Source organism: Hordeum vulgare, chromosome 2H (assembly GCF_904849725.1).
Source record: "Hordeum vulgare subsp. vulgare chromosome 2H, MorexV3_pseudomolecules_assembly, whole genome shotgun sequence".
NCBI classification, from domain to species: domain Eukaryota; kingdom Viridiplantae; phylum Streptophyta; class Magnoliopsida; order Poales; family Poaceae; genus Hordeum; species Hordeum vulgare.
The window spans coordinates 79,211,938-79,237,745 of record NC_058519.1 but is presented as its reverse complement, the minus strand read 5'-3'; the positions used below and the strand labels follow the sequence as shown (position 1 = coordinate 79,237,745).

Sequence of the window (25,808 nt, the reverse complement as noted above, 5' to 3'; positions counted from 1 at the left end):
TTATAGCAAGAGAGAGAAGGTTTACAAAGCCAACATGTTTTTTTCTTTGGTAGCCTTTGTATACTGGATTGTTATATTTGCACAAAACACACAATGATATGTGTGAACAGTTTGCTAGACACATTACACATTAATATACGTACATGTATATGTATATTAGCACAACTCGTGTTCATGTACACATGCAGCACACACATACGTATACGTACATAAAAAATCATGTACACGCACACACACAACACACGTTAGTACACGGACCTACCTGTCATTGAGACAAAGTGAGGCTTGCTAAAAATTTACAAAGTGACCTTTGGCTTGGTAAATATGCAAAATGTGGATGAAAATATAGCAAGCTTTGTAAAAAAATTGATGGAGACCACTTATACAAAAGCTGTTGGAGAAGGTTTTTTGGTTAAGATTTGTAAAATAGCAAGTGAGTGCAAATATACAAAGACTGTTGAAGATGCTCTAAGGTTTCAGTTTGATCACACACTTCTTTAACTCACATAAAATTGAACTTAACATTGCAAGCTCCACACATAAGAACCCATAAATTCAACAATTCTGCCATAACATTTTTGAAAACTTTGCTGCCCAATTCTCACGTAAAAACATGGCAATCTCCAACTACAATGGTCATCATCGCAATATACAACAGCTACTGTTCGAAACATAACGCTATGGACTGATATATCACGTTCGTTCAACATTGCAGTCATTTCTCAAGAACACATTTCTAAATGCATATAAAAGAACTTCCCAAAGCATCTTCATGGACATGATCTTTCAGTAACTAATTAAGGGCCTGTTCGTAACTCGATAACACATGACATGGCAATGTAAAGAGTATTGCTCGATGACAACGCATCCAAAACCTGCTGACCACATCATCACATAATCACGTAAAAACAAGGCAGGTATAATAGTACGTTGTAAAAACAACTTACAAAAATGTTGATGTATAACAGATTGCTTCTAATCTTCTGATGAAACCAGTTGCGGCCTAAGGGTTTACTAAAGTAGAAGGTTACATCCTATGCTGTGGCAGACGATGGCTACATCTCCATGTCATGTCAAAGACAAATTACAAAACAGCTACATTTGCTCTGCTAACTTGTTTCAAAAAACATTTGCTCTGCTAACATATACCCCGTATGGTACAACAGCGGGAGCTCCACTGATCACAGGTACAATGAGTTGGCAAACATGATGCCCCGGCGCAAGCTCTCGCTCGCCGCTCCAAACTTCTTCTCAAGGTTAACCTCCCCAACGGCTTCAGCGGCAGCTTTTAGCTGGTAACAGATTCACACAGTCAGTTGGTTTGAGAAGTAAAACAGTGTAAGTCTAATTTTGTTGACCATGTACAGACCTGGGGAACAGGAAAGTTAAGTGGTGTGGGCATGCAGAAAAGGGCATAGAAGAAAGTGGATGCCAATCACAATTACTATATATGGAGATAAAAAGGAGAATGGCGTTTTGGCTCCCGGGAGCCATGGAGGCCTTTATTTTTGAAAAATTCAAATTCAAATTTTTATGGTTCAAAAAATTCTGAAAAAAAAATGCATGTATGTAAGGATGTAACCGACATGTGTGTAAAATTTCAGGTCAAAATACTTTAAAACGTGATCTGTACAAAAAAGACAAATTCATGGTCTGAAATGATGAATAGTAACATGTGTTAAACAGCCTCAGATTTGTCTTTTTTGCACAGCCCTCATTTCAACGTATTTTGTTCTGAAAATTTACACACTTGTGTATTATACCTTCATTTATCTATGTATTTTTTTTCAGAATTTTTTGAAACATTAAAATACAAATTTTCACTGAATTTGAAGTTTGAATTTAAAGGCCTCCAGTGAGCTCGGGAGCCAAAAGCAACATAGTCAACCTCTAAAGAAACATAGTCAACCTCTACAGAAGCAACATAGGTATGTAGCTACATTTCTTTGTACAGAGGCAACACACAAGTCAACCTCTACATCCGAATAAATACCAGCTACTTACTACGTCAAGCAAGCTATGAAATCAGGCAGCACGACAATCCAAGTTAGTTTAGCCCTTTTACTGTGAGTAATTGAGTCATGCAATGATTTCGGCTAGACTTCAACTTGTACGTCATATTCGACTGTGTCACAGTGAAGGTAAACTTCCTCAATACAGATGCACATTGATCCGAAGGGGATATTCAAAGACAGACAATTTCGATTCACTTGCACATTGATCCAAACAGGACATTCAATGCCAGACATTCTGATTGTCCAAGTGATTTACTGCCTCCTACCCTAAATATGTGTCTTACAAAGCATGCTGTCAAACTTGTATAGCTTGGTCTGTTAAAATAATAAAAAATATTCACATTGGTAGGGAAAATAATACTTCTAGATTTTCATGAAAAATACCTTCACAAAATAAAAAAAATGTTTTTTACAAGCATATACATGTATAAAGTAACAGTAGATGTATGTTGGAGACCATGTCAATGTCTCAAACAACACGTATCTGTGAATGGAGAGAGCAGGTACTGGTAGGGCATAGCATACGCAACACGTACCTGATTTAGAAATTCATCCAGCCTCCTAACTAGCCGTATGATGCTTCCTTCAAAAATGTCAGTCATTTCTATCACCTCTCCGAAGGTCGCGCCCTGTGCGAACATGATAATCAGGAATCGATATAGAGCTAAAGAAATTGCAACATAACTAACCATGTAGAGTAACATTGCATCTGATGGGGTGAGGCATGATAAGGATCAAATGTCACAATTGGAAATAAGATTTTATCAATGGCTCGAAATTTCCCGAAAAGAATAAAAATCTATGGCATCACAAACTGCGCATGCATAGTCTGACCAACCTTTGACCAGCAGTATATGACATCCATCAGATAGGGTTTACAAGTTGATTCAACATATTCTTCCACATTTACGTCCAATTTGCATTCTCGTTGTACCTAAAACAAGAATGAGAAATAAGAGATCCCACTACAAGTATAAGGACTAGTAAGATACTCCCTCCGTCCCGAATTACTTGCCGTAGAAATGGATAACTAATTCCGGACAGAGGGAGTAGTAAATAGTGGTGATACAACAAGTATGCACCTCAGCAATTTTTCTTGCAGCCTCCGAGAGTTGCAACATTGGCTTAGAAAGCTCATTTCTCAGGCGTATTTGCTCACTTGACTTCTCACACGGTACAAAGCAGCTAACAACAGAAGCAACTTGATGGTGATCAAGATCATTAAATGTACCTAGTCATGTAAAACATATTAATGCAATCCTGAATATAAGGTACAAAAAGAAACTGAACATGGTATCGTATTAAGCATGTACCATTGAACATAAGTTCAGTGATAAGCAGCTCATCCCCAGTGTCTATTAAACAGGCAGCACGTCCCTTTAGCTGGAGAACACCATCCGTGTCAATGTGACCAAGCATCTTCAGGACGCGAGACCGGTTCTTTAGTTCATCCCTAAATTTTTGCAGCTGAATGGAGGAGAAAAACGTAAGAACACATTTAGCTCTTTTAGAACGATCAAGTATACAAAGAATTAGCCAACCTGTGAATCCCGCATCTTTGACTTTAGTTGTTGAATTTCATGATTCAGTTCAGCCTTTCTTTGGTACCATGACAGTTGCTGCTCACTTTGATCAGACTAGGACACAAAATAGCGAAAAATAAGCGGGTCACAGTAAAAAAAGGGCTGGACATTTCTTAATTGAATTGTGATGACAAGGCATACCTTATTAAGTGGATGAGAACATAATTTCTGCTCGAGACCATCAAGTTTATGAACCAAGTCAACTAATTCAGGTTCTTCAATACCCATGTCCTATTAATTGTATCAGATTATCAAAGAGATCACTTTACGATGCCAGATGATAAGAAAACATGTTCACAGGAACTGGACCAGAAGGTAGAGCACAAGAGGACATCAAAGGGTTTGCGAACATGTATATATCAGAGTAGGAATAAGCAGGCAAATACATTGTTATTTGAGCTATTGCATCTGTGTTCTCTGCCTGTGTATCATGCATGAGCAACTGGCATGCTAAGTGCCAAAAAAATGTCCATCTAAATCCTGATGAGACATTTTTTTTTGGAATTTTCGCTCTCTCTAGGCAGAAATGGTACTTGCAATGCAACATTAATAATATTATAAGTGACATCATGTAAGAAGAATTTTCACCGTAATTGGATGTAGCTTTGGAAGCCCTTGGGGGTAACGTTTTCCTAGTTCTTGAACTGCAAAGAGTATGTTTTGTCTCGCTTCAGGTGGTCGTAGATCAGTTGGAATGCTGATTCTAACACTGCTTAGACCAGATAATAAAGGTAATGGTACAGGCACCTGCATAAACCTCAGCATTAGTCAAAAATAGTTTTGGGACATACTTAAATGACCATCATAACGTGGTAGTCTAGTGAACTGAAGATATGCCACCAATTAAAAGTTTAAAACCCTTCATCATGAGCTTCAACTCACCACATGCATTTCTCCCTTCTCCCCTTGGCGAGGTGGGCGTGGCTTTGAACGTGGTCCATTGACTCCGTTCTCGCTTGAACTTGAAGAACAATGAAGCAAGGTATCCACTATATAGTTATTGCGAGATGCACTTAATGCAGGGGGGAGAGCACTAGATGCTGGAGGTTTCTTCACAACATTTACGACCACACCCCACCCCCAGTCTGTTGAGCCATCTCTGACTTTAACCTGCCATGAAGCAAATTGCTGAGTGCAAGGGAATTTGTGCAGATTTTATATAACCAACATCATAAGTTAAAACAAAGAGCAGTTCAACAAATAAAATAAAATGGTGAACACAACTAGATACTGTATTCCTGCTGTAGTGCTGTAAGGTTCAGATATATCAAGTATTAATGAACATGTATATCTCATCCTCAAGAAAGAACATAACCTATGGGAAATGTTACGTACCAGCCTTCCAGGGACCAAATATAACAAAGCTCTCTCTGGTCTAATAATCTCAGACATGATTTTCTTTTCAAGTTCAGATATATCAAGCCCTAACTTGTGATACTCGGCAAGATCATTCTGTACAGAGAAGTGTTAAGCCGTTAGTCAAGCAGAAGAACAGTTATGTACTCCCTCTGCTCCTAAATATATGACGATTTGGCAGTTCAATTACTACAATTAAAAAATAGCATACCTCTCCAGAAGAATCCAGCAATGTAGCTTCATTTTCCAACTTTGTAATCTTCTGAACGACTTCAGGTAATGCCTGAAGAGCAAGGGAAGCTAATAATTGACATTGCCAAGGAAATGTCAGGAGAGGCATCTATAAGAGGTCCTGAAACAAACCTTTTCATATTGAAACTGGTGGAATGAATTCCGGATCACATGTTCAGCAGTAAATTGGCCCTCCGCACGACTCAGTAAATTCAGAATAGTATAGTAGCTCAGTCGGAAAGTGCTGATGAGAGGCGCTGGTTTACCTAACACCATGTCCTTGATAACACTCATTTCCATCTGTAAATTTAACTCATACTATGACCAAGAGACAAAAGCAGACTGAAGGAAGTACATGAGCACGCCACAAAAGCAGAGTGTATTTATGTTGCATAAGAACCACGTCTTACAAAATAAATCTTGATATAGTGTCTTGATATGGAAGGCAATTCAAGCATGGATATGGAATGAAGTGTCTTGAAGGACCGCTCCAATAGCGCAAAGTGAATGTTAACACAACTACTAAGAAGTCAGAACAAATTAAATTTGCATATGAATTACTGCAACTGCAAGCTAAGTGAATATTGATATGAGAATTAAATTCAAATATGAACATGGAACGGCATCTCTTGGGTGGACAACTTCAATAGCACAAAACGACACTCAACACAACTACTCAGAGGTAAACAGGTCATATATCTTTCAAATGTAAAGTCTTAAAACATATCCTAACTCATAATGACATCAGGTAGTCCTACATGTCACTGCATACGAATAACGATGAAACTGTTATAGTTTAAAACTTTAAATATCAAAACTGACAAGCAATTGCAATCAGTGAAATCATTTGCATCAGACAAAAATGAAGCAGTTATCAGTTGTCACATTTTATTATGCTTAATCAACCCAAAAATGACAACTGCAGAATCTGGATAGGGATGCATTTTGATCAAATCATTCTATTAAATGAAGAGTCCATTAAGCTTGTTGAGTCAACAAAGAGAAAACAAAGCTTCTTGCATGATCATAGTGCTTTATAAAATTTATTAAGAAAAACAAAGATAGTTGCAACAGAAGACTGCACAGCCTTACCTTCTCATCAATCATTATAACACAAATGCCACGTGCATCCATGCCACGTCGACCAGCTCTTCCACTCATCTACAAATGAATATGAAATTACAGTAAGAAGGGCTTGTACAAAATTCAACCGACCTAGTAAACTTATCCATATGCCCGACTTCTCTTCATATATAAAATATCTACCTGTATATATTCTCCAGAAGCAATATAGCGGTTACTATCACCGTCCCATTTCTTGACAGATGTGAATACAACTGTTTTTGCAGGCATGTTCAGCCCCATGGCAAACTGCGGAAATAACAATCATTATCAATCAAATGGTGAAAGAGTGTAAGATGCATTCCAGAAAGTATACGACAATAGTTCTCTGACTTCCCGTAGTTCAAAAACAAAAAATAGAAGTCCCTTTGAGGAATGTGATTCGAAATTATACTACATGTAAAGGGACGAAATAAGTATAAAGCCAAGCAGGTAATCAGGGTTAAAGGGCACACCGTCTCAGTAGCAAAAAGAGCTTTCACAAGACCTTCTTGGAAGAGCAATTCCACCAGCTCTTTAATTAATGGAAGCAGTCCAGAATGGTGTACTGCAATACCTCGTTTAAGAAGAGGCAACATCAACTCTATAGCAGGTAACCCTCTATCTTCCTCACTTAAACAGAAAATAGCACTACGGAAAACCTGCTCGATGTTATCCTTTTCTTCCTGAGTGTTGAAATCAAGTTTTGACATCGACATGGCATGATGCTCACATTCTCTTCTACTAAAGCTGAAAATTATGACTGGTTGAAACTTGCGGTCCATAATCATCTGCAGAATTATAATTCATCAAAATTAAGCAAGGATATGAGTATAAAACATCTACAAATAAACAATGAATACTGAAAAGTGAGACTTGAACTGCGGCCTAATTTCCTAACCCAGTGAGTGGTGAATTAAAAAATATACATGCAAGCTGAAGAAAGCGTACCCATCTATTGTTGAAAAATTTAGAAAGCACAATAAGTCCAGAAATTATCTTGCATACAGTAGGTCAGTGGCTGCCTACCTTGACAATTCTGTATATGTCAGATGTTCCAGAAGCATTTCCACCTTTTGCGATTCGGCCACTGGCTTTAGGCCCACCACCCTTCCTCCCATCTGGTTGACTAGGTTGCTTTGCAAATGTGTCTTGCAGCTTTAGAAAGTTATCCTCCCTGAACTGACCATTTTCATCCACTACAAGGTAGAGACCAGACCCACCTATTGGGAACACATAGTGCTGTAGTGGTGTTGGCCTGAAGTCTGTATACACCACGTGACAAGGCTGCTTGTGCAGATTGCATATCCACTCAGCGAACTCGGTTGCATTTGACATGGTAGCAGAAAGAAAGACCATCTTGATGGCAGGGGGCAGGAAAACTATACTCTCTTCCCACACAACGCCTCTCTCACGATCCTTCATGTAGTGGATCTCATCAAATATAACCCAACCAACTTCCTTGATCACCTCGGAGCCCCTATAAAGCATCGCCCTCAGGATTTCTGTTGTCATGACCAGGCAAGTAGCATTTGGCTGAAGCGTGACATCACCAGTCATCAATCCAACATCAGAGAACTCCTGACTAAGCTCCCTGTACTTCTGATTACTAAGAGCCTTCAACGGAGAGGTGTATATCACCCTCTGCTTGTCTCTGAACGACATTGCAATGGCGTACTCAGCGATGGCCGTCTTCCCTGCAGAGGTGTGAGCCGAGACCAGGACAGATTCATTCCGCTCCAGGCACGCGATCGAGATGCTCTGGAAGGGGTCAAGCTGAAACGGGTATGTCTTGGCCATCTCCCCATTAAACGCAGGGTTTGAAAGGGTCCCATGTACGGCCTCATCCTTGGACAAATCGTAGCCGTTGGGGACAGCGACCTCATGGATGCACGACCGGGCGAGATTCTGACGCTTGGCAGTCGAGCCAGGCAGCGGCTCCTGCTCGTGCAGAACAACAGCAGAGGAATTGTCCTCCGAGCTCAGCTCAGGTGCTTTACGCTTGCTGGAATTCTCCACCTCTTCCATTTCTTTGATACAACCTACCTTATCAGATCAGGAACATGAGTTAATTGCAGCAGGATAACATGAGAAACATTTAATTGCACCCCTTAAGAGGAAAGAAAACATTACGAGTAGCAGCGCCAGACTAGAATTACCGCTTGCTTAACATGTCAAGAATGCTGTGGATTTCGCAAACGGTAGCCAACTTGCAAGATTCCAATACAACGGTACCAGTAAGAAACTAAGAACAATACTAAAACTCTAAACCATCACAGTACCAAAAACAGATTATCTCCAACAGTGAACGGTGGGCGCTTTCCTATCCTATGCTAGCTGCGTGGAGTGTCTCAGATGGCTCTCAATTTAATTCCCCAGGCACACACAGAAATCACCAATTCATCACATCAAATATTCATAAAAAGGAACAAACAGAAATTGCCAGAACAAACGGACCGGGAAAATAAAAGCGAAATGAATCAATTCCAGCAAGATACCCTAAGCAGGGGCAGAGGCGGATCTAGATGGTGCGCCCGCACACCAAACATTTCGCGAGGTCAGTGGCGTTTAACTAATTAACCATGGATGACACAAACTCGTACCTCAGAGACCAACGGCCAAGGTTGGGGAAGGGGTTCGGACAGCAGGGAGGCGACGAGCTTGGGAGGGAACGGCGATGGCGGCGGCGCCCGCGAGCGAGAGACGGAGGGGTTGGCCGGTTGAGGGTTGGGGGTTGAGGCGTCGGCGGTGACGCTAAGCTACGGCGAGGCGGCAGCTCTAGGGTACAGCGGAGGAGGAGGTTTTAGAGCCGCATTGGGGCGGCTTGGAGCCTTTTTCCTTTCTCGGTGAAGAGACGTGGGCTTTGATGGGCCAAAACTAATGCGAAAAGAGTAAAATGCACAATTGGCCATTAAACTTATCGTGTAAGTTCACTTTCATCACTGTATTTAAGAATACGGTTGATACAGTCACTATGTACGTGATGAGATGATTATACGGTCACCGCCAGATCGTATAGCTCGGCATCCATTCATTTTAACCGGTCAAACTATTTAGTTGGCACCTATCAATTTTCGCTCTTGTCATGCGGGTCCTACCTCTTATTGGTGGAAGAAAGAGGTCGGGTCAATTTTCGCTTTGTGTCATGTGGGTCCTACGTGTCATTTGTGGAAGAAAGAGACCGGGTTAGCTTTTGCTCTCTGTCATGCGGGTCCTACCTGTCATTGGTGGAAGAAAGAGATCGGGTCAGTTTTTGCTCTCTCTCATGCACGTCCTATCTGTCATTGATGGAAGAAAGAGATCGGGTCAGTTTTCGTTCTCTCTCATGCGGGTCCTACCTGTCATTGGTGGAAGAAAGAGATCGGGTCAATTTTCGCTCTCTGTCATGCGGGTCCTACCTTTCATTGGTGGAAGAAAGAGACTGGGTCAGTTTTTGCTCTCTGTCATGCGGGTTCTACCTGTCATTGGTGGAAGAAAGAGATTGGGTCAGTTTTCGCTCTCTGTCATGCGGGTCCTACCTATGATTGGTGGAAGAAAGAGACCGGGTCAATTTTCGCTCTCTGACATGCGGGTCCTACCTGTAATTGGTGGAAGAAAGAGATCGGGGCAGTTTTCGCTCTCTCTCGTGAGGGTCCTACCTGTCATTGGTGGAAGAAAGAGATCGGGTTAGTTTTCGCTGTGTGTCATGCGGGTCCTACCTGTCATTCATGGAAGAAAGAGATCGGTCAGTTTTCGCTCTTTGTCATGCGAGTCCTACGTGTCATTGGTGGAAGAAAGAGATCGGGTCAGTTTTGCTCTCTGTCATGCGGGTCCTAAATGTCATTGGAGGAAGAAAGAGATCGAACGAAAATAATAATATGTACATGTTGCGGGATTTGAACCCTAAACCTACTGCTTTAGGGGCGAGCAGGCTAACCAGCTAGGCCACCTTCACGTTGCGATTAATAAGAGGAAAAACACTTATACCTTTTATGCATTCTTGTGACAACCATTCATTGCTCATGTACATCGGTCGGTACCACGAACTGTAAGTGCATCTAGTGCCCCTTAGTGATTTTGGTGGTTTGAAGACTTATAGGTTAAGTATCTAATGTGTTTATGAGTGTACACATGATCTATAAGTCATTGAGGAGTTTGAGATATTTGATGAATATCGACCCCTAAAAATATATATCTTCGGTTGAAGAAATTGGTCTGAAGCTGAAGAAATGAATCGCGAGGAATCTGCGATGAAATTGATATTCCTCATGAAGATACTGAAATTGAGGAATTCGGTGTGTCCTCAAGAAAATCACTTTGAAGACTTTGAAGCATGAAAATTTACTATTTCTGTTTTATTTTCTTCGCATTTGAGTAATAGGAACACCGTACTGTTAAAGGGGGTCGAAGTAACACTCTGGAATGAATTTCCTCATGATGCTCAACCTAAGCCTAATCCTACCAAAAGCCTCAAGTGAGGAATATGAGTGACATGAGGACTCTCACAGTTGAGGGTTCCGACCGTTTCGATAGCCACGCCATGTCATTGGTCTTATCCACACCAACGGTCATATTATTTAAGGACATTAGCGTCAAATCATGTCGGGATGCTCCCAGGCTATAAATAGCCGCCCCCCACAACCATTAGCTGGTTGGCTGCTCCGTTAGAAACTGACTCTTGTCATAAGAGCAACCCAATTCCTCAGAGTCTTCGAGAGCAATTCATCAGTGAGGAAATACCCCATACACCGAAACCACAAACCAAACCTAGTGATTGAGCATCACTGAAGAAGTTGTTCCTGTGTGGGACTGAAGCCTTTTACCTTTGAGGACTGTACATCCTCCAGACGGTTAGGCGTCATGGTCTAGAGCTTTCCAGCAGTCAATTGTGGATCGCCGGGTGACCAAGTTTGTGAGGGTTTGGAAGTCTGTCCTGAAGACTTACCACGAGTGTTGGGCGAGGACTGTGTGTTCTTAGCCCAAGGAGAACACGATAGGGACTGTGTGTCCTTTGGTTTCAATACCAAGCCACTCCAAACCAGATGTACGACTGTCACAGCAGTTGGAACTGGGTCATCAACTACTGTCTTCACTGAGAAACGAGTTCTAATTCCTCAACTCCTTACTTTCCTCACATTATGTGTTGATGACTTTCACTGGTACTGTTTGAAGAATTTGCTGAAGACTTTCTCTGAATTTCCTCAACCCCAAATTCTTCACGCAAGTTAATCCTCATCTGTATTTTGCGTGCCTGCTCACTGTGCAATCTGTTTTCACATTCCTCACTCGGAAAAACTGCTGTTGTGAAACTTTGCACTTCAGATCCTTTACTATTTCCGCTGTAAGTTAGTCATCGGTGAGGAATTTCCTCAAAAGGAATTTCCTCAATGATGAAATTCTAAAAATCTCCTATTCACCCCCTCTAGTCGATATAACGCACTTTCACGAACCACGACACCGTGAACCCTCAGGAGTAACTATACGAGAGTGCCAAAGCAGCGATGGATTGCATGAATGAGACACGAAGGCCGGAAAGTTCATGGCCCGATGGTCACGCAACCACATGGAAGACATGGCACAAGCAGCGAAGGCTCGGTACGATGGTCACGCGACCACAACTGGAACTGCGAATAATTATTGTTGAGGTATATCAGCTGCATGGCGAGGTACTACATGAACTTGGCAGGCGACCGTGCGATTTTAGTTCGTGCTAGTGTGTGTGCTTAGTCTGAAATATTGAAAAGTTCAAGCAATTTCAGAGTGAAGTTGAAGATCATCGTGACAAGAGGATAAAATGCCTATGATGTGATCGTAGAGGTGAATATCTGAGTTACGTGTTTGGTATACATTTAATACAATGTGGAAAATGTTTCACAACTCATGCCACCTAGAACACCATAGTGTGATGGAGTGTATGTACCTCGTAGTCATGCTCTATTAGACATGGTGTGTACTATGATGTCTCTTACCAATTTATCACTATCATTTTGGGGTTATGCATTAGAGACAACCACATTCACTTTAAATAGGGCACCATATAATTCCGTTGAGATCACACCGTATGAACTACGGTTTTGCAAGAAACCCATGTTGTCGTTTCTTAAAGTTTGGGGTTGTGATGCTTATGTCAAAAGGCTTCAGCGTGATAAGCTCGAACCCAAAGCGGATAAATGCATCTTCATATGATACCCAAAGGAAAAAGTAGGGTATACCTCCTATCTCAGATTCGAAGAAAAAGTGTTTGTTGCTAAGAATGGGTCATTTCTCGAGAAAGAGTTTCTCTTGAAAGAATTAAGTGGGAGGATGGTGGGACTTGATGAGGTTTTTGAACTATCACTTCAACGAGAGAGTAGCAGGGCATAGGAAGGTGTTCCTATGGCACCTAAACCAGTTGAAGAGGAAGCTAATGATGGTGATCATCAAGCTTCAGATCAGGATACTACCAAACCTCGTAGGTCGACAAGGACACGCACCACTCGAGAGTGGTATGATAATCATGTCTTGGAGGTCATGTTGTTGGACAACAAAGAACCTACGAGCTATGGAGAAGCGATAGTGGGCCCGGATTCCAACAAATGGATGGAGGCCATGAAATCTGAGATAGGATCCATGTATGAAAACAAAGTGTGGACTTTGGAAGAATTACTTGATGGTCATAAGGCTATTAAGTACAAATGGATCTTTTAAAGGAAGACAAACAATGATGGTAAGTGTCACCATTTAGAAAGCTCGACTTGTCACAAAGAGGTTTCCGACAAGTTCAAGGAGTTGACTACGATGAGACTTTCTCGCCCGTAGCGATGCTAAAGTTTGTTGGAATTATGTTAGGAGTTGTTGCATTTTTCAATTATGAAATCTGGCAGATGGATGTCAAAACATTGTTTCCTTGAGGAAAGTTTGTATGTGATACAACGAGAAGGTTTGGTCGATCCTAAGGATGCTAAATGACATGCGAGCTCCAGCGATCCATTGATGGACTGGTGAAAGTATCTCGCAGTTGGAATAAGTGCTTTGATGAGTGATCAAAGCTTTTGGTTTATATAGAGTTTATGAAGAAACTTGTATTTACAAGAAAGTGAGTGGGAGCACTATAGAATTTATGACAAGTATATGTGGTTGACATATTGTTGATCAGAAATGATGTAGAATTTTTGGAAATTATGAAGGGTTGTTTGAAAGGAGTTTTTCAAAGGAAAACCTAGATAAAGCTACTGAAAATATTGGGCATCAAGATCTATAGAGATAGATCATGACACTTGATAAAACTTTCAATAAAGACATACCTTGACAAGATTTTCAAGGAGTTCAAAATGGATCAGTCAAAGAAGGAGTTCTTGACTGTATTGTAAGGCATCAGTTTGAGTAAGACTCAAAGCCCGACCACGACAAAAGAGAGATAAAGGTAGAAGGTCGCCCTTTATGCCTTAGCCGTAGGCTCTATAGTATGCCATGTTGTGTTCCGCACTTGATGTGTGCCTTACCATGAGTCTGTCAATGGGTACAAGAGTGATCGAGGAGTGGATCACTGGACAACAGTCAAAATTATCCTTAGTGACTAGAGGACTAAAGAAATCTTTCTTGATTATGGAGGTGATAAAATAGTTCGTCATAAAGGGTTACGTCGATGCAAAATTTGACACCAATCCAGATAACTCTGAGTAGCAAACTGGATTCGTATAGTGGAGCAATCATTTAGAATAGTTCCAAGTGGAGCATGGTAGCACCATCTACAATATGACATAGCTATTTGTAAAGTACACACGGATCTGAATGTTGTAGATCTGTTTACTAAAACCTCTCTCACAAGCAAAACATGATCAAACCCCAGAACTCATTGGGTGTTAATCACATGGTGGTGTAAACTAGATTATTGACTCTAGTGCAAGTGGGAGATGATACGTCCAAAATGCATCACTATTTTGTATCATTATTTGTCTCTATTCATTGATATATTTCACATTGTGATGATGTACTTATAGTGTTTTGGCCTATTTTACACAGTTTACAACTTTCCGATGCCGAAACAGCAGACGCAGAATTCAGCGGAGAAAATAGCACGAAGAGTTACCATATCAGAACATCTCCAACTGCGCTGAAAATTTGAGGGAAGAAGTTTCCGAACAGATTTCGGAGACATGCCAAAGGAGGGTCGGAGGGGGGCCACAGGTCACCCAGGCGACGTGTTGGCGCAAGCCACTACTAGGCCGCGCCAGGAGGCCACCTAGGTGGTGGGTCCCGCCTCCGGTGCTCTCCTTTGGCTTATATGTTCCTCTTGACCTAAAAGTTATGGGGAGATAAGAGTTTTCGCGGTTCCGCCGCCACTCTGCGGCGAAAACTTACAGAGAAGAAAAGACCTTTCCGGCGGGCAGATTTCACCGAGGAGAACTCCTACCGAAAGGGGAGATCGTCCTCATCGTCACGGGCGTCATCGATATCATCATCACCATCACCAACACCATCTCCATCTTCATCTCATCTACCTCACCATTGCAATCGGAGTTGTACCTTGCACTATTCATCTCCTCTACTCTACCGGTGTTGATTACTCTTTTGTGGTGAATGCTATTGAGTTTTGTTAGAGAATTATTGTTATGACCAGATTGTTAATCATATTTTCATCACCTCTGATCATGATCTCTTTTATGTCTTGTGAGTAGTTTCATTAGTTCCTGAGGACATGGGAAAAGTCTAGATGCTAGTAGTCATATGATGTTGAAGTAATATGTGTTGATTGATATTTAAGTTATGGTGTTATTCTTCTCGTGGTGTTATGTGAATGTCGACTACATAACACTTCACCTTTTTAAGGACCTAGGGGAATGCATCGTGTATAAAGAATGCTTATGGTGGGTTTCCGGAGTGACAGAAACCTGAACCCCAGTTTGCATACTTTTGCATGAGGGAGTATTGGATCCTACAACTTATTGCTATGGTTAGGCTTTGCCTTAATTTCTATCTTGTATTTGCGGATGCTTGCAAGAGGGATTAATCATAAGAGTGTACTTGTCTTAGCCTAGACGGTGCACTAGTTAAGATCCACCCACATAACACTTATCAATACAAAACATAGTACTAGACGGAATATGGCGAAATCACTTGACTATGTCTCCCGTGTGTCCTGAGGAACACCTTAGTCTTTATAAGTTTAGTCACTCGGCTTATCCTTTGTGTTTAAAAGGATTGGGCCACTTGCTACACCTCGACACCATTTACTTTACTTGCATTTATTTCCTTGTTGCTTATACTAGAAAACCCATAAAAAGTTATCTTTAAGTACTTGCAGTTATTCCTTGCTCAATATCACTTGCCCAACAAAATGCTACTTTAAGAGTATTTCTTCAAAAAAGGGCCACGATATTGATACGTCCATTTTGCATCATGCTTTCATGTTGATATTTATCGCTTTATGGACTGTTATTATACCTTGTGGTACCATACTTATGCCTTTTCTCTCTTATTTTGCAAGGTTTATTTGAAGAGGGAGAATACCAGCAGCTGGAATTCTGGACTGGAAAAATGAGCAAGTCTGAGTCCTCTATTCTGCGCAACTCCAAATGCCCTAAAAATCAACGTGGAATTTTTTGGGATTATATAAAAAATATTAGGCGAAAGAAGTACTAGAGGGGAGCCGCCAGGGGTCCACAAGCCTGGTGGTCGCGACCTACCCCCCTGACTGCGGCTACAGGGCTTGTGGGCACCCTGGTGGCCCACTGGCCCCCCTCTTCTGCTATATGAAGGGTTTCGTCCGGAAAAAAAATCAGGGCGGAGCTTTTTCGTGGATTCTCCGCCGCCACGAGGCGGAACTTGAGCAGAACCAACCTAGAGCTCCGGCACGACGATTCTGCCGGGGAAACTTCCCTCCTGGAGGGGGAAATCGTCGCCATCGTCATCACCAACACTCTTCTCATCTGAGGGGACTCGTCTCCATCAACATCTTCATCAGCACCATCTCATCTCCAAACCCTAGTTCATCACTTGTAACCAATCTCCGTCTCGCGACTCTGATTGGTACTTGTAAGGTTGCTAGTAGTGTTGATTACTCTTTGTAGTTGATGCTAGTTGGATTACTTGGTGGAATAGTTTATGTTCAGATCCTTGATGCTACTCATTACACCTCTGATCATGATTATGATTATGCTTTGTGAGTATTTACTTTTGTTCCTGAGGACATGGGATAAGTCATGCTAATAATAGTCATGTGAATTTGGTATTCGTTCGGTATTTTGATATGTTGTATGTTGTTTTTCCTCTAGTGGTGTTATGTGAACGTCGACTACATAACACTTCACCATTATTTGGGCCTAGAGGAAGGCATTGGGGAGTAGTAAGTAGATGATGGGTTGCTAGAGTGACAGAAGCTTAAACCTCAGTCTATGCGTTGCTTCGTAAGGGGCTGATTTGGATCCACTAGTTTAATGCTATGGTTAGACGTTGTCTTAATTCTTCTTTCGTAGTTGCGGATGCTTGCGAGAGGGGTTAATAATAAGTGGGATGCTTTTCCAAGTAAGGGTAGTACCCAAGCACCGGTCCACCCACATGTCAAACTATCAAAGTAACGAACGCGAATCATATGAACATGATGAAACTAGCATGACAGAAATTCCCGTGTGTCCTCGGGAGCGTTTTTCCTCCTATAAGACTTTGTTCAGGCTTGTCCCTTGCTACAAAAGGGATTGGGCCACTTTGCTGCACCGTTGCTACTACTTGTTACTTGTTACTTTTCACCTACTACGTTTCACCTCACTACGCCATCACTTGTTACCGCTACTTTCAGTGCTTGCAGTTATTACCTTGCTGAAAACCGTTTATCAGAGCCTTCTGCTCCTCGTTGGGTTTGACACTCTTACTTATCGAAAGGACTACGATTGATCCCCTATACTTGTGGGTCATCAACACTCTTTTCTGGCGCCGTTGCCGGGGAGTGAAGCGCCTTTGGTAAGGAAACATTTATATACTGTGCTGAAATTTATTGTCACTTGTCACTATGGAAACTGTTCCTTTGAGGAATTTGTTCGGGGTATCTTCACCACGAACGGAAGCACGAGGAGTTGCTCCTCAACCTAAGGTACCTACTTAAAATATATTTTATGAAATTCCTTCGGGTATGCTTGAGAAACTGCTGGCTAATCCTTTCACAGGAGATGGATCATCACATCCAGACTTGCATCTAATCTATGTAGATGAAGTTTGTGGTTTATTTAAGCTTGCAGGTTTGCCCGAGGATGAGGTAAATAAGAAAGTATTTCCTTTATCTTTGAAGGATAAGGCGTTGACATGGTATAGGCTATGTGATGATACTGGATCATGGGACTACAATCGATTGAAGTTGGAATTTCATCAAAAGTTTTATCCTATGCATTTAGTACATCGTGATCGGAATTATATTTATAACTTTTGGCCTCATGGCAGGGAAAGCATAGCTCAAGCTTGGGGGAGGCTTAAATCAATGCTATATTCATGCCCCAATCATGAGCTCTCGAGAGAAATTATCACTCAAAACTTTTATGCTCGGCTTTCTCATGAAGATCGTACCATGCTTGACACTTCTTGTACCGGTTCTTTTATGAAGTAGGATATTTACCACAAGTGGAATTTATTGGAAAGAATCAAACGCAACTCTGAAGATTGGGAGCTTGAAGAAGGTAAGGAGTCAGGTATGAATTTCCAGTTTGATTGCGTTAAATCTTTTGTTTAAACAAACACTTCTAGAGATTTTAGCACTAAGTATGGACTTGACTCTGAGATAGTATCTTCTCTATGTGAATCTTTTGATGCTCATATTGATCTTCCCAAAGAGAAGTGGTTTAAGTATCATCCTCTTGTAGAAGTCAACATAGTTAAACCCAATCTAGTTGAAGAGAAAGTCATTGCCTATAATGATCCTATTGTTCCTTGTGCCTACACTGAGAAACCACCTTACCCTGCTAGGAAAAAGGATTATTCTAAAGCTCCAACTGTGATACGTAGGGGTTACATTAGACCACTTGCACCCCCTGAGGAAATTATAGTTGAACCTAGTGTTGCTATTATCAAAGATATCTTAGCCGAAGACATAGACGAGCATGTTATCAAATTCTGTGAGGACTCCGCTAGAATTGCTAAACCTCACGCAAAAGACAAATACAGACCTGTAGTTGGCCTGCCAGTTGTTTCTATCAAGATAGGAGATCACTGTTATCATGGTTTATGTGATATGGGTGCTAGTGTTAGTGCAATACCCCGGTCCCTATATGATGAAATCAAATATGAGATTGCACCTGCTGAGTTAGAACCCATTGATGTCACTATTACGCTAGCTAATAGAGACACTATCTGCCCTGTGGGAATTGTGAGAGATGTAGAAGTCTTGTGTGGTAAGACAAAGTATCCTACTAATTTTCTCGTCCTTGCTACTGCACAAGATAGCTTTTATCCCATCATATTTGGTAGACCCTTTCTCAACACTATCAATGCTCATATTGATTGCATTAAACATACTGTCACTGTTAGTTTCGAGGGTGTGTCTCATGAATTTAACTTCTCCAAGTTTGGAAGACAACCGCATGAAAAAGAGTCGTCTGGTAGGGATGAAATCATTGCTCTTGCCTCTATTGTCGTGCCTCCTACGGATCCTTTAGAGCAATATCTGCTTGAGCATGAAGATGATATGCATATGGATGAAAGAGATGAGATAGATAAAATTGTTTTAGAACAATATCCTATTCTTAAGAATAATCTGCCTGTTGAACTGCTTGGGGATCCTCCCCCACCAAAGGGTGATCCTGTGTTCGAGCTAAAACAGTTACCAGATACACTTAAGTATGCCTATCTTGATGAGAAGGAGATATATCCTGTTATTATTAGTGCTCACCTCTCGAATCACGAAGAGAAGAAGTTATTAAAAACTTTGAGGAAGCATCGTGCTGCTATTGGATATACTCTTGATGATCTTAAGGGTATTAGTCCCACTCTATGTCAGCACAAGATTAAAACCGATCCTGATTTTAAGCCAGTTGCTGATCATCAAAGGAGATTAAATCCTAGGATGAAAGAGGTCGTGAGAAAAGAAATATTAAATCTTCTAGAAGGAGGAATCATATATCATGTTGCTCATAGTGATTGGGTAAGTCCAGTACATTGCGTACCTAAGAAGGGAGGTATCACCGTCGTTCCTAATGATAAGAATGAACTAACCCCACAGAGGATTATTACTGGCTATAGGATGGTGATAGACTTCCGGAAACTGAACAGGGCAACCAGGAAAGACCATTATCCTTTGCCGTTTATCGACCAAATGCTAGAAAGGCTATATAAACACACACACACTTGTGCTTTCTAGACGGTTATTCAAGTTTCTTGCAAATACCCGTTGCACAATCTGATCAGGAGAAAACCACTTTCACCCGCCCCTTCGATACCTTTGCTTATAGACGTATGCATTTTGGCTTATGCAATGCACCTGCCACCTTTCAAAGATGTATGATGGCTATATTCTCTGACTTTTTTGAAAATATTGTTGAGGTTTTCATGGATGATTTCTCCGTTTACGGTTCTTCCTTTGACGATTGCCTCAACAACCTTGACCGAGTCTTACAGAGATGCAAAGATACCAACCTCATCTTGAACTGGGAGAAGTGCCACTTCATGGTTAATGAAGGCATCGTGTTAGGACACAAAATCTGTGAGAAAGGCATTGAAGTTGATAAGGCTAAGGTTGATGCAATTGAGAAAATGCCTTGCCCCACAGATATCAGAGGTATACGAAGTTTCCTAGGTCATGCTGGTTTCTATAGAAGGTTCATTAAAGATTTCTCTAAGATTTCTAGGCCTCTTACCAACCTCTTGCAGAAGGATGTTCCTTTTGTTTTTGATGAGGATTGTGAGGAAGCTTTCGAAATACTTAAGAAGGCCTTGATAACCGCACCTATTGTTCAACCACCTGATTGGAACTTGCCCTTTGAAATCATGTGCGATGCCAGTGATTATGCTGTTGGTGCTGTTCTAGGACAAAGAGTTGACAAGAAGTTGAATGTTATTCACTACGCTAGTAAAACTCTAGACAGTGCCCAAAGAAACTATGCTACTACGGAGAAGGAATTTTTAGCACTCGTGTTTGCATGTGAAAAGTTCAGATCTTATATAGTTGGCTCCAAAGTCATTATTCACTCTGATCATGCTACTATTAAGTACCTTATAGAGAAGAAGGACGCTAAGCGTAGGCTAATCATATGGGTTCTCCTGTTATAGGAATTTGATTTGCACGTTGTTGACCGAAAGGGTGCTGATAACCCTATAGCAAATTAACTTGTCCAGGCTAGAGAATGTCCTTGATGACCCACGACCTATTGATGACAGCTTTCCCGATGGGCAATTGAATGTCATCCGCACTTCACATAGTGCATCGTGGTATGCTGATTATGCAAACTATATCGTAGCCAAATACATACCATCCAGTTTCACCTACCAGCAAAAGAAGAAATTCTTCTTTGATTTGAGACACTACTTTTGGTATGATCCTCACCTTTATAAGGAAGGAGTATATGGTGTTATTAGACGTTGTGTGCCTGAACATGAACAGGGACAGATCCTGCAGAAGTGTCATTCTGAAGCCTATGGAGGACACCATGCTGGAGATAGAACTGCTCATAAGGTATTGCAATCAGGTTTCTATTGGCCCACTCTCTTCAAGGATGCCCGTAAGTTTGTCTTGTCTTGTGACGAATGCCAAAGAATAGGGAACATCAGTAAACGTCAGGAAATGCCTATGAACTATTCGCTTGTCATCGAACCATTTGATGTGTGGGACTTCGATTATATGGGACCCTTCCCGACTTCCAATGGGTATACTCACATCTTAGTTGCTGTTGATTACGTCACTAAGTGGGTAGAAGCTATCCCCACTAGAAATACTGATCACCACACCTCTATTAAGATGCTTAAAGAAGTCATTTTCCCAAGATTTGGAGTCCCTAGATATCTGATGACTGATGGCAGTTCACACTTCATTCATGGTGTTTTCCGTAAGATGCTCGCTAAGTATGATGTCAACCATAGAGTTGCATCTCCTTATCATCCTCAGTCTAGTGGTCAAGTGGAGTTGAGTAATAGGGAGATCAAATTGATCTTACAAAAGACTGTCAATAGATCTCGAAAGAATTGGTCTAGCAAACTTGACGATGCACTATGGGCTTATAGGACTGCTTATAAGAATCCCATGGGCATGTCGCCGTATAAAATGGTTTACGGTAAGGCTTGTCATTTACCTCTTGAGCTAGAACACAAAGCTTATTGGGCAATCAAAGAGCTCAACTTCGATTTCAAACTTGCCGGTGAGAAGCGGTTGTTTGATATCAACTCATTAGATGAATGGAGGGCCCATGCATATGAGAATGCCAAGTTGTTCAAGGAAAAGGTTAAGAGATGGCACGATAAAAGAATACAAAAACACGAGTTCAATGTAGGTGATTATGTCCTGCTATACAATTCTCGCTTAAGATTCTTCGCAGGCAAGCTTCTCTCTAAATGGGAAGGTCCCTACGTTGTCGAGAAGTATATTGTTCCGGTGCCATCAAAATCAATAACACGGAAGGTAATTTTCCGAGAGTGGTAAATGGGCAAAGAATCAAGCATTATATCTCTGGTACTCCCATAAATGTTGAGACCAATATCATCAATATCATAACTCGAGAGGAGTACATAAGGGATGTTTATCAGCCTATTTCAGACTCTGAAAATGAAGAGGTATGTGTTTCGGTAAGTAATTGGACTCCAAAACTTTTCCACTAGGAAATTTCTCCGTTTTGGAATTTATGGAAAAATAGAAAAATAAAAAACAATCCGGAGAGCGCACGAGGAGGCCACAAGCTTGGTCGTCGCGGCCTCCCCCCTGGCCGCGGCTACAGGGCTTGTGGGCACCTCGTGTGCCTCCCGGACTCCGTTTTCTTGCGGAGCACTCCTTCTGGTCCAGAAAAAATCATTATATATACGCCCGAGGGTTTTGATCTCCGTATCACGCAATTTTCCTCTGTTTTTCGTTTCGAGCCTGTTTTCTGCCGCAGATCTAGGTCAAGATGTCTTCTCAGGATTCAGAGAGGAGAGCTATGTGGTTGATTACCTTGCTGACCCCAAGGTCTATGGGGACTTGGAACCATATGGCTGGACCACTGATGAGGAAGAGGACTATGATCCCAAGGGGAAGGAACAAACGAGTCCCGATGAAGAGGAGGCTCCTCTACCTCAACCTGGACGCACTCATGTGGAGTTCAAGAAGTCGAGCCTCCGTGACTCAAGGAAGAAGCCTAAGAACTTGTTTACCCCTTCTCGTTTCTTGTAGGAGAGTAAGCAGGAACTTTGTCAAAGGGTGTTGAAGCTTGAGGAGGAAAATGATGATCTGAGAGAGCAGAATTTCATGCTCAAGTGGAAATTAGACAAGCTCAAAACCTCTGCAACAACTCCTCTGCCATCACCAAAGGAAGACAACTAAGCATTGGTATGGGAAACTCCCTTGGCTTGTGCCAAGCTTGGGGGAGTTGCCCTGGTATCGTATCACCTTTATATCTTTTGCTTTTACCTTTGTTTTAGTTCTTTCCTTTTTCAGTTTTTACTTTCTTCTCTTAGTTGAGTAAGTCTTTAGTGTTTAGTTTGAGTCTTTTGCCTTGTGTCTCCCCCGATGTATTCGAGCTTGCGAGCTATATAATAAAGAGTATCTTAGTCAAGGGCTTTGTTTTGTGCCATGATCAAAAGTATGAAAAGAATGATAGCATGAAAGATCATGAGATGATCTTATGGAAAGTGATAGCTTCACATATAACAATTATGCTGATTGAAACTTGTTGAGAATAGACCAACATAGACCCCAGTCATTGTTGCAATTAATAAGAAGTAATAAGGAAAGAGAGGTTCACATATAAATATATCATCTTAGACACTTTTTACAATTGTGAGCACTCACCAAACTATTACATGCTTAGAAGTAGATGTTGGACAAGGAAGACAACATAATGAATTGTGTTTGCTTGGTTCCAAACAATGTTATATGATTAGAGATCCCTTAGCATGTGACGATTGCTTCCACCTCATATTAGCCAAAACTCCCGCACCAAGTAGAGATACTACTTGTGCATCCATAAACCTTCAAACCAGTCTTGCCATGAGTGTCCGCCATACCTACCTATGGATTGAATAAGATCCCTCAAGTAAGTTGTCATCGGTGCAAGCAATAAAAATTGCTCTCTAATATGTATGATCTATTAGTGTGTGGAAAATAAGCTTCATACGAACTGGTGATGAGGAAGACATAAAAGCGACAGACTGCATAATAAAGTTCTTTATCACAGGAGGCAATATAAATTGACGTTCCTCCGCACTAAGAGGACACACATTCGAACCTCAAAAGCGCATGACAACCTCTGCTTCCCTCTGCGAAGGGCATATCTTGTACCTTTACTTTTGTCCTTGTGAAAGTCACGGTGATCAACACCAATTCCCTATTCCGTCTTCATCTTGGTGAACGTCATATGCTAGGGAAAGATCTATATTCATATATCAACTTGGAGATGAGTACTTATGCTTTATTATTGTTGACTTTACCCTTGAGGTAAATGGTTGGGAGGCAAAATTATAAGCCCCTATCTTTCTCTGTGTCCAACTGAAACTTTGATACCATGAGTACCACGTGAATTGTAACAATTGTGGAAAACAAAACAGATGATTGAGTATGTGGATTTGCTTTACAAGCTCTTATTTGACTCTTTCTGATGTTATGATAAATTGCAACTACTTCAATGACTATGGATTGTTGTTGGCTACTTCTCGGTAAGGTTTTTGATTCATACTTTGCTTTGAGAAGGAATTGTTACTTTCCCATAAGAATCTTTATGATGTATTGTTATTCTATGTGTGATTATGATGCCCTCATGTCCGTATTATGTTTTATCGACACCTTCATCCCTAAACATGTGGACATGTTTATGGATCTTGGTTTTCGCTTGAGGACAAGCGAGGTCTAAGCTTGGGAGAGTTGATACATCCATTTTGCATCATGCTTTCATGTTGATATTTATTGCTTTATGGAATGTTATTATACCTTGTGGTACCATACTTATGCCTTTTCTCTCTTATTTTGCAAGGTTTATTTGAAGAGGGAGAACAACGGCAGCTGGAATTCTGGACTGGAAAATGAGCAAGTCTGAGTCCTCTATTCTGCGCAACTCCAAATGCTCTGAAAATCAACGTGGAATTTTTTGGGATTATATAAAAAATACTGGGCGAAAGAAGTGCCAGCGGGGAGCTTCCAGGGGCCCACAAGCCTGGTGGCCGCGGCTACAGGGGTTGTGGGCACCCTGGTGGCCCACTGGCCCCCCTCTTCTACTATATGAAGGGTTTCGTCCGGAAAAAAAATCAGGGCGGAGCTTTTTCGTGGATTCTCCGCCGCCACGAGGCGGAACTTAAGCAGAACCAATCTAGAGCTCCGGTAGGACGATCCTGCCGGGGAAACTTCCCTCCCGGAGGGGGAAATCGTCGCCATCGTCATCACCAACACTCCTCTCATCGGAGGGGACTCGTCTCCATCAACATCTTCATCAGCACCATCTCATCTCCAAACCCTAGTTCATCACTTGTAACCAATCTTCGTCTCGCGACTCCGATTGGTACTTGTAAGGTTGCTAGTAGTGTTGATTACTCTTTGTAGTTGATGCTAGTTGGATTACTTGGTGGAAGAGTTTATGTTCAGATCCTTGATGCTACTCATTACACCTCTGATCATGATTATGATTATGCTTTGTGAGTAGTTATTTTTGTTCCTGAGGACATGGGATAAGTCATGCTAATAATAATCATGTGAATTTGGTATTCGTTCGGTATTTTGATATGTTATATGTTGTTTTTTCCTCTAGTGGTGTTATGTGAACGTCGACTACATAACACTTCACCATTATTTGGGCCTAGAGGAAGGCATTGGGGAGTAGTAAGTAGATGATGGGTTGCTAGAGTGACAGAAGCTTAAACCTCAGTCTATGCGTTGCTTCGTAAGGGGCTGATTTGGATCCACTAGTTTAATGCTATGGTTAGACGTTGTCTTAATTATTCTTTTGTAGTTGCGGATGCTTGCGAGAGGGGTTAATCATAAGTGGGATGCTTGTCCAAGTAAGGGCAGTACCCAAGCGCCGGTCCACCCACATGTCAAACTATCAAAGTAACGAACGCGAATCATATGAACATGATGAAACTAGCATGATAGAAATTCCCGTGTGTCCTCGGGAGCGTTTTTCCTCCTATAAGACTTTGTTCAAGCTTGTCCCTTGCTACAAAAGGGATTGGGCCACTTCGCTGCACCGTTGCTACTACTTGTTACTTGTTACTTTTCACTTGCTACGTTTCACCTCACTACACCATCACTTGTTACCGCTACTTTCAGTGCTTGCAGTTATTACCTTGCTGAAAACCGTTTATCAGAGCCTTATGCTCCTTGTTGGGTTCGACATTCTTACTTATCGAAAGGACTACGTTTGATCCCCTATACTTGTGGGTCATCATATATCAACATCAAAGAAGATACTAAAAC

At 41.4% G+C, this 25,808-nt stretch overlaps 1 protein-coding gene across 2 annotated transcripts; it reads right to left on the bottom strand.

Annotated features, from left to right (window-relative positions):
* Nucleotides 1-871: 871 nt before the first annotated feature.
* LOC123425158 (DExH-box ATP-dependent RNA helicase DExH10-like) lies at nucleotides 872-9,109 on the bottom strand. 2 transcript variants are annotated; one of them, XM_045108838.1, is made up of 17 exons: nucleotides 8,890-9,109; nucleotides 7,316-8,332; nucleotides 6,763-7,077; nucleotides 6,452-6,556; nucleotides 6,278-6,346; nucleotides 5,318-5,485; nucleotides 5,166-5,237; nucleotides 4,934-5,050; nucleotides 4,481-4,708; nucleotides 4,187-4,345; nucleotides 3,740-3,829; nucleotides 3,557-3,652; nucleotides 3,329-3,482; nucleotides 3,098-3,246; nucleotides 2,854-2,949; nucleotides 2,552-2,644; nucleotides 872-1,292 (listed from the first exon to the last, which is right to left on the bottom strand). In XM_045108838.1, exons 2-17 carry the CDS (start codon nucleotides 8,312-8,314, stop codon nucleotides 1,182-1,184), a joined length of 3,021 nt encoding a protein of 1,006 aa, XP_044964773.1. In that variant the 5' UTR covers nucleotides 8,315-8,332; nucleotides 8,890-9,109; the 3' UTR covers nucleotides 872-1,181. The 2 variants fall into 2 exon arrangements, with proteins under 2 accessions (XP_044964773.1, XP_044964772.1); XM_045108837.1 differs by having other exon boundaries at nucleotides 7,316-8,328.
* Nucleotides 9,110-25,808: the final 16,699 nt, after the last annotated feature.